At 45.1% G+C, this 10,003-nt stretch overlaps 1 protein-coding gene across 1 annotated transcript; it reads right to left on the minus strand.

The window, feature by feature from the left end:
• Positions 1-216: 216 nt before the first annotated feature.
• On the minus strand, positions 217-9,382 carry GPX7 (glutathione peroxidase 7). Its single transcript, XM_037043264.1, has 3 exons — positions 9,173-9,382; positions 2,876-3,137; positions 217-1,382 (listed from the first exon to the last, which is right to left on the minus strand). Exons 1-3 carry the CDS (start codon positions 9,305-9,307, stop codon positions 1,219-1,221), a joined length of 561 nt encoding a protein of 186 aa, XP_036899159.1. The 5' UTR covers positions 9,308-9,382; the 3' UTR covers positions 217-1,218.
• Between the last annotated feature and the right edge of the window lie 621 nt (positions 9,383-10,003).

Raw genomic sequence — 10,003 nt, forward strand, 5'->3', positions numbered from 1 at the left:
GAACCACACGATCATGGTTCAATTTCCAGTCAGGGCACATGCCTGGGTTGCAGTCCAGTTCCTGGCAGGGGACACATGATACATTGTGTGTCCTCGGCAGAGGCAACCATACATTGGTATTTCTCTCCCTCTCTCTTTCCCTTCCCCTCTAAAGATAAATAAATAAAATATTTTTTAAAAATCTTCCCAACTTGATGCCCTGGCCAGTGTGGCTCTGTTGGTTGGAACCCTGTCCTGTAACTGAAGGGTTGAAGGTTCAATTCCAGGTCAAGGCACGTACCTAGGTTGGGGTTTGGTCCCTAGTTCTGGTACGTCAGATCCCCAGTCCAGTCCATTCCAGAGGCAATCTATCAGTGCTTCTCTCTTTCATCAATGTTTCTCTCTCTAAAAGCAATGAAAAAATGTTCTCGGGTGAGGATAAAAACAATTAAAAATCTTTCCAACTTGAATAAAGCTAACTATCTTTTCATATCCTTATTATCCATCTATATTCTATGAATTATCTATTTGTACCTTTTGTCTCTTCATTTTTGTAGTGTAGTTTGGTCTGGGAAATTTCAGTGAGTCATAATGATTGGCCCGATACAAAATGGCTTGAGGGGTACATTTTCATTTCATCATGTCTTCCTGCATTGTCTTACAATGAATTTACATTCTTTTGGTAATTATTATTAAAAAAAATAATACAGAAGAAAACAACAACAAATAAATGTTTGACGTGGATTCTCATTGGCTGGGAATCCATGTTGGGTGCAAGTTTTCATTGATCACATTATTTTTTGGTTTATATGCAGAGAACATTTATTGGGTGTCTCCTATTGGGAGACACTGTCCTAGGCACGTTCATAGGTCTTTCATTAATCCTCACAACAGCCCTGTGAGGTAGGAATTGGCCCTGTTTCATAGAGTTCTTAATAGGTAGGAGATTGTTGCTTGATATACTTCTATTTGCCACATGTTTTCATGGGCTAGAAGTTCTTACTGGCTGGTGATTCACTGGTCAAGAGCTCTCATTGGCCAGGAGTTCCTATAGGTTGCTCTAAGATTCAAATAATCAAAAGGCTAGAATTTCCCCCTCACAGGAGTGATGGCATAGTTGAGATAAGTATGGATGAAGGAGAGCCATCGTCTCTCCCTTTGAAGCACCATTTGAGTTTGCTTTGGTCACCAAAAAGCAAGGTAGGGAGGAAGGGGACGGTGGGAGAGGAGGGAAAGTGGTTATAAGTCTTCTCGCTTCTTCAGGATGAGCTTCCTCACAAGCGCTGTGATCTGGGGTCTGATCTCCTCGACTGACACAGTTGGGTCCCAAGCCCCTACCACCTTTCCATCTGGGGCCACGAGGTACTTCCAAAAATTCCATGTGGGCTCCTTTCCAGAAGTTTCTAGAGAAAAAGGAAGAAGGAGAGCAAAGTATGCTTCCCTGTGTGCCGTCCCCTGGAATTCCACTGTAAGTGTCCATTCTTCCCTTGAGGCAAACCATCTAAATCAGAGTCTCTGGAGGTAGGACTCAGGCATCAGTATTTTTCAAAAGCTCTGGGGGAGATTCTAATGTGGTGCCAAGGTTAAGAACTAGTGCTCTAGGATTGTTTGGAGTGCTTGCTAAAGCAGTATCAGACTGTCCTTTACTGATAACCTCAAAGACTGAAGAGTCCACACTCTATTCTCTAATGTAATCTAAGTGGTTTTCAGATGTTAGTTCATGGACTGGTTGCATCTAAATCATGGTGGTGGTGGTGAGAGGTGCTTAAAATAAACAGATTCTTGCGCCCTGCTTCAGTAGGTTTCAGGCTAATGCATTTTTTAAAAAAAGATTGTATTTATCTATTTTTAGAGAGTGGGGAAGGAAAAGGAGAAAGAGAGGGAGAGAAACATCAATGTGTGGTTGCCTCTTGTGTGTCCCCTACTGGGAACCTGGCCCACAACCCAGGCATGTGCCATAAATGGGAATTGAACCCAGGACCCTTTGGTTCGTAGGCTGGCACTCAATCCATTGAGCTACACCAACCAGCACAGGGTAATAAATTAAGAGCTCCCCAGGTACTTCCAAAGCAGGGTCAGCTTTGATCCATAACTATGGTAACTAAGAAGGAACTAATAAAAAGATAGGGGGGAGCAAATATTAAGATTGACCCACAGAGCAAAATTCCAATCTGCCTTTGTAAGGGACATTTTGTTTGCTACACTGTTGCTTCTCATTTACTTCTCTAGGTAAATGGGTGGATGGGGGTGGCAAGGGACTTGAAGGCAACCAGAAACAGGGAGTAGGAGAAGGTAAAAAAAGGAGCCCCCAGAGGAGGAGAGAGGTCCCAAGGAAGAAACAGGGATATAATGACAAGTGTGGCCCATGACCTCATTTTGTGGCTCCGAGGCTTCTGGGGCTGGAGAAGGGATTTATTTCTAAACATTGAGATGATTGAGATCTGCTTTTTTAGCTCAGGTTTCTCTCCTGTGGTCTATAGATTTTGACTCTGGCTCAGGAGAGGAGATGCCTCTCAGCTTCTCTGGGCACATGGCATCCCCTCCCTGTCTGCGCCTTAGTTTCTCCATCCTGAGTCCGACTATTCACAATTGACTAAAATCTGAGGGCCCAGTCTCCTTCCAGGAGTCCCTCCCTATGCAAAGGATCTTAGAGATGCCTGCAAGAGTAACTCTGGGGAAGAACTTAAAGGCAGCAGGGTGAAGATATTCTTAGGCAGGAATACCTCTCAGCGCATCCTCAAAGATTAGTGCTGAAATAGACTATCAACACATCTTGGTCGGGGGGGCTGGTTGGGAAAGGGCCCCAGGTCACCCAGGCAGCCGATGGCTTTTGCTGTCCAGGAAGCCATGGCCTTAGCCAATTGAGGGAAGGTAAGGGGGAAAGATCTGGACTCACCGGTCAGGTACTTGAAGGCAGGGTGGGCACCAGTGCCGGTCACTGCAACCTTGCTAAACATAGGGAAAGAGACACTGTAGGTGCGGCGGGCAAAACTCTCGATCTCCTTATTGCTGTCGGGCTCCTGTTGGCCAAACTGGTTGCAGGGGAAGGCAAGCACATTGAAGTGGTGGGGCCCCAGGTCCCGCTGCAGCTGCTGCAGGGCCCGGTAGTGCTCATCGGTGAAGCCACACTCACTGGCCACGTTCACCACCAGGGACACCTGTGTGACAAAAACAAAAGTCCAGACATGCACAACCCAGTCAACAGCATGTACTTATACATGCCTTGATATATATGCCCACATGTGTGACTGCCCCCAACAATTAATACTCTCTCCTACATATAAGAACACAATGTACACATGTAAATGTGAGTGTAATGTTCCCATATAAACACAAACACATGAACACAGGCATAAATGCAATCAAACACACAAGGCTTACAGATGTGTATGCATATACATACATGAACACTCATGAAAATAAGCATACAACATTCACAAATGGGTATGCATATGCCCTGTGATACAAAGATACATTAGCACATGTCACACATACCCACAAACATACAGTGCAATCATTGAGAAACATACGCACAGCAGAGTCACATCAAGAAGTGATGTGGAGGAGTAGAAGGGTAGACATGGTTTAATTTCTGGCCCATCACTGTAGTTGCCTCTACATGTGTCAGTCTGCCTTCCAGAATTGAGCCCATTGAGGCTGGGAGCTATGTCCACTCCACTCCAGAGCCTGACGTATGCAAAAGTCTCAGAAAGTGCCTGCTGAGTGAAAAAGTGTGCATACATACACAACCACCTGCAACACAGACAGACATGGGCTTTCTTGATAAAAGGACCCCAAGGTCCCCAGGGCAATCCCATTTTGCCCTGCTCCCTCCTGCAAACAATACTACTTTCTTCTATCACTAGGCTCATCCTTAAGTTTATTATTGCCTTGTAATAACTTTATTTATACAAATTTATTTATAAGTTTATTTAGTACCTTTAGGTACTGCAATTAGAATTCTGGCACCAATGCTATCTTTTTGGCTTCTAGTTATATATCATGAAGAATTTTAAATGCTACCTTGTGTCTGGGCTGCCCAGCCCTACCTCTCTGGCCACCATCTTAGAAGTGCCAGGAGTACACTGACTGGCTCCATAGAGGGCCACTCTGGACATGCACAGTCAAAAGCTGCTCAGGTTAGACATTTTGGGCTGGCTATTCTTTGTTGTGAGGGGCTATTCTGTTCATTGTAGGATGTTTAGCAGCATCCCGGGCCTTTACCCACTAGATGCTTAGTCTTGACAATCAAAAATGTCTTCACACATTGCTAAATGTCCCCTGAGGAGCAAGATTACCCCCAGTTGAGAAGCACTAGGCTACATAATGAGAACCAGTGAGCTGTAACTCCTTTACTCCGCCTCCATCAGATGAGAGACAACCCACTCCCTGGGGCCACAGGCTGTTAGAACCAACTCCCCCATTTGCATCAGCATATCATATACCATGTTTGCCTGTGGTGGTAAGAAACTGGGATCCTTTTTTAAAAAGAATATTTTATTGATTATGCTATTACAGTTGTCCCAGTTTCCCCCCCTTTAACCCCCTCCATCCAGTACCCTCATTCCCTCCAGCAATCCTCCCCCTTAGTTCATATCCATGGGTCGTGCACATGAGTTCTTTGGCTTCTCCTTTTCCTATACTGTTTTTAACACCCCCCTGTCTATTGTGTACCTACCAATTTGTACTTCTTAATCCCGGCACCTTTCCCCCCATTCTACCTCTTCCCCCTCCCAGCTGATAACCCTCCAAATGATCTTCATATCTATGATTCTGTTCCTGTTCTGGTTGTTTGTTTAGTTTGTTTATTAGACTCAATTGTTGATAGTTGTGAATTTTACTGTCCATAGATTGGACATTGACGTAGGTTGCCATTTTAATGTCCATAGATTTGATCTTCTTTTCCTTATACAGTTCCCGTTAACATTTCATTTAATAATGGCTTGGTGATAATGAACTCCTTTAGTTTTGCCTTGTTTGGGAAGCACTTTACCTGCCCTTCAATTTGAACACTTCTTGCTAGTCCCTTCTAGCCTGCCAAGTTTCTTTTGAGAAATCAGCTGATGGTCTTACAGGAACTCCTTTGTAGGTAACTATCTGCTTTTAACTATCTGCTTTTTTCTTGCTCTGTTTAAGATTCTCTCTTTAGCTCTGGCTGGTGTGGCTCAGTGGATTGAGTATGAGCCTGCAAACCAAAAGGTTGCTGGTTTGATTCCCCTTCAGGGCACATGCCTGGGTTGTGGGCCGGATGTGAGAGGCAACCAGTTAATGTATTTCACACATCGATGTTTCTTTCTCTCTCCTTGAGTTACTCTCTAAAAATAAATAAATAAAATGTATTTACCTACTCTCTAACAATAAATAAATAAATAAATAAATAAGTAAAAGGTTCTCTCTTTATCTTTAACCTTTGGCATTTTAATTATTATGTGTCTTGGTGTGGTCCTCTTTGGGTCCAACTTGTTTGGGACTACCTGAGCTTCTTGGACTTATATGCCTATTTTCTTCACCAAATTAGGAAAGTTTTCCTTCATTATTTTTTTCAAATAAGTTTTCAATTTCTCATTCTTTCTCTTCTCCTTCTGGCATTCCTGTGATTTGGGTGTTGGTACGTTTGATGATATCCCAGAGGCTTCTTAGCCTATCCTCGTTTCTTTCTTTTTAAAAAAAATATTTTTCTTGTTGTTGTTCTGATTGAATGCTTTTTTTCTTCCTTATGTTCCAAATCATTGATTTGATTCTCAGCCTCATCCTCTCCATTGTTGGTTCCCTGTAGATTTTTTAAAAAAATTTCCCTTCATGTAACCTTCATTTTTACCTGGGTCTTTTTTATGCTGTTGAAGTACCCAGTGAGTTCCTGGAGCATCCTGATAACCATTGTTTTGAACTGTGCACTTGATAGGCTGCTTATCTCCATTTCATTTAGTTATTTTTTTGGAGTTTTGTTCTGTTCTTTCATTTAGGCCATATTTCTTTGTCTCCTCAATTTGGCAGCTTCCCTGTGTTTGTTTCTGTGTATTAGGGACAACTGCTTTGACTCCCAGTGTTAGCAGCATGGTCTGTCTGGATGAATGTGGCTTCTTTAAATCCTTGGTTGTTAGACTTCCGTAAATCTTGATTTTCTGACAGATCTGGCTGACATTTGTTTTGTAGTCTAGTTGTAACTTTTGCTGTAATTGTGCAAGAAGTTGAAGCATATTTACCTATGTTTCCCTTATAACTGGAAGTCCTGAAACTGGGATCCTTAACTTCCTCCCCTAGTCAGGGGTCTTCCACTTTCTTTTCTGATAGATCCCTGGGCATTGACTGCACTGGAAATTATTTATTTTTATCCTGTAACTTGTGTGTCTTCCCACTCTTTTGGAAGGAAGGAAATCCTACTTCTAGTACCATTCCTGAAACCAAAAAGCTTATCCTTCAAATGACCCAAACAGAGAGATACATCCAAATACACTAGTTAATGTGTATAGCAAGCAAACATCATTCACACACACACACACACACACACACACACTATACTCAGGGCTACATGTATACAATTTCATGCTGCAGGCAAGCACTTTCCCAAATGGTCACAAATTTGTGCAAACTCAGAGTCTAAATGACTGTCTTCCCAGTTAGCCTGAGGGCATAGATCATAGTGTTTTTCATGACTGTATCTCTAGGACTGGACCCAGTGCCAAGTATGCAGTGGGCACTAGAACCAGTAAATTTTTTTTCAATTAAAAACAATTGCCATGAAATATACATAATGAGTCAGTACCTATTTGCAGGTGAATAAATGACCATATTGCCCAAGGGGCAGACCTAGATTGGGGTTAACTCCGCAACATATACATGCAGGGGTGTCCAACCTTTTGGCATCTTTGGGCCACGCTGGAAGAAGAGTTGTCTTGGGTCACACATTAAATACATTATGACACATAATCACACAAAAAATCTCATAATGTTTTAAGTAAACTTACGATTTTGTGTTGAGCTGCATACACAGCCATCCTGGGACACATGCAGCCCACGGGCCACAGGCTGGACACCCCAGTCTTATAGATTTCTTGGACTGCCTATTGCTGGTTTCCCTCTAAATGTGGTGTTCAGGGGCATGAGCTTTGGAGCTGGACTTGCACCGCCTGGATTCAAATTCTAACTCTAACACTTAGCAGCTGTGGGACAGTTTTTCTTCCAATTTCTTTCTGATTAATTTTTTGGCCTCTTGCTCCTATGCATTTACCAATGATCTAGAGTTTTAAAACACTCAGAATTCTGGAATTATCCTCTGGGTCCTTTTTCTCCAGGATTTCTATTCCTCACATCCTGGATGCCTTATTATTTCTGAAAACAAATAGACTTTGTTCTATTCTTGTCATAGCACTTATTACTACTAGGAAATACCTTATTTATTTTTCTGTTCCTTTTTTATTTTCTCTTTCCTCTTCATTTTATCTAAGCTCTATGAAAGTGGAAACTTATCTACAGTCATACCTCAGTACTCATGAAAACAGGTACTCATTGCATTAAATGAGAAAAGAATGTTTCTGCACTCAGTGCTTGCTCAGGGCTTGTTGTACTTGCTAGAACTTGTATGAGTCACAGTGCCACCCGCAAGAGAAAATGCTTCATCATTGCTCACTTGTTCAGTACTTGGTTTCGGCACTTGTTGGCTCTCATCACCAAGAGGAGTGAGGTACCACTGTATTTCACTCACCACTGAATCCCTAGGACTGGCCTAGTACTTGGTATATACAAGGTGCTCCATACAAAATCATGAATTAATATGTAGCAGAACTGGTCGAGTGGTAAACCTGGAGCTCTGTGGCCCACTGCACTAGAAGGAAGGAGAGGCCTGATGGGAACAGGCCCTGTTCTTATCGGGGGCTTTTGCTCTGAGTTCTGGATGCAGCTCCTTCTGGGGCCCACCAGACACAGGTACAGACAACTCTAGCTGTTTTCTGTGACAGTGCTGCCACACTGTCATCTCATTGGAAACTCACAATACTTTTGGGGAAAATGAGGACAAGGATTACTTTCCCCAGAATGTAGAGGTTTAGAGAGTACTTTCTTCACTAAAATAGCTTTGCTCCCCAGAGAAGAATGCTGACATCCATTTTTATGGGGTCCATCCAAATCTAGACAATGGGTCCACCTGTCTAGTAGAGACCAATTCCTCACCCTCCCCACACCACAACCTCACTTGGGAAGAGGACTTGGGGGGCTCTTCATTCCACACAGTGCGACATCTAGGTGCCTCTGAATGTAGTGTTCAAGGCCCCCCTCTTAGTATCTCCCTACCCTCTTCAGCCTCAACTTCCACTACTCTCAGACTCATGTTTTGTACAGCTGTTTTGCACAGCTGCTTGAAGTCGCGGCCAACACCATCTCTCCATCACATTCCTTGCTGTTTGCTATGGAGCCTTGACAGGGACAGTTCTCTGCCCCAAATGCCCTTGGTCTTCCTAAAGCCCACTCTTGTTCGAAGATTCACCACACGCTTCCCCTCCGAACACCTCTATGAGCTGAGATGCCCTCTTGGTGAGGAGGCAGCAGTTAGCCTGGGTGACTCATAGCTCCTTCTGAGCTGTCATCTTAGGAGTTTGCCTAGAGCAGATCAAGGGTGGATGAATGGTTTTCCTCCCTGCTCTGTGCTTTCTAGTGCTGTGTGTGTGACCTTGCACAAATATCTTCCCTCTCTGGGCCTCAGTGTCCTCCCTGGAGGACGATCTGTGCAAGGTACCCACACACTCCCTCTGCTCTGGACATTTATTTCCACAACATTCTCACTGAACTTACTATCATCAACTTCCCGAGTTGCAGAGAGGGAAAGTGGGGATAGGAGAGACAAAGGCCACAGGATGCTAGGGTTACTTTTTCCACCCTTGCATGACACAGGCTCAGCGGGGGCTGCCAGCCTCTGAGAGAGGCCCAGACCCACTGGCCAAAGTCTCCTGCAGGGAAATCAGAGCTGGCTGTGAGAGTTTCAGGTTTCACTGTGCCCCAGGGCCGCGCCACGTAGTAGTCGCGAGACCAAGATCTGGGGGAGCGGCGCTCTGGAGGGAATGCCCGCGTGGCGGTGGGGAACCATTGCCGTGTCCTTGGGAGGCCGGAGCCCCCTCGGAACAACACGCTGCAGTTCCCGGCAACGGGGCGCCCCCATCAGGCCCCGCCCAGGCGGTGCTGAGGCCACCGGGTGTTCACTCACCGAGCCACGGTACTTCTCTAGCGACACCAACTTGCCCCGGATGTTAACAGCCTTAAAGTCGTAGAAGTCCTGGTCTCTCTGTGTGCGTGCCACGGCCGCTAGAAGCAGCCACGCTGCTACCAGTGCAGCCACCATGACTCTCTTCCGAGGTGGCTGCGTTTCGAGAGCAAGGCCAAGGGTGGGAAGGGGGGGGGGGTAACCCAGCGTGGGGGGCGGGAGGAGGCGGCTCTGGCGCCACCCGGCCCTCTAGGCAGGACGCGCCCCCTTCTTGTGCTACTCCACGAGCGAGCCGTGGAGAGTCAGACTCTGGACCTCCACCAGTTTCTTCATCATTACTACGCGGGTGTTGGGCCCAGTGCTGCGCCTTCCTGGACCGCAAAGCCATGATTCCAGGATTCTGACCATTAAGACCATTGAGAATTTAGTTCAGTGAGGCTCTCTCACTGCCTTGTTCTGGGATGCAGTGACTTGGTGAGGAAAGGAGGCAAAAATCCGGATCTGAGATCTAGCTTGTAAATTAGCACAGTGGCCTTAGGCTTGTCACACCACCTTTCTCAGCCTCAGTTTCTCCATCTGTTCAGTGAGGCTAGCCTCTCTTCTTGCCGCAGGTAAACAATACAGAATGGGATGAATAGAAATGCGGATGTGAAACACTTTGCAAGCTGAATGGTGCCTACAAACTTGAGGTGAATGAATGAATGGTTCCTGAAAGGTATGGCATGGAGAAGGGGAAGGAAAGGTGGAGGGCCTGTTGCCTTTGGGTTCCGGGGAAGCAGAATATGAGATGGGACCGCAGTGCAGGATGTTCACGAGGAAACACCCCGGGGATCA

The sequence above is a fragment of the Sturnira hondurensis genome, unplaced genomic scaffold (genome assembly GCF_014824575.4).
Source record: "Sturnira hondurensis isolate 20B ecotype Veracruz unplaced genomic scaffold, ASM1482457v3 Scaffold0004068, whole genome shotgun sequence".
Lineage (NCBI taxonomy): Eukaryota > Metazoa > Chordata > Mammalia > Chiroptera > Phyllostomidae > Sturnira > Sturnira hondurensis.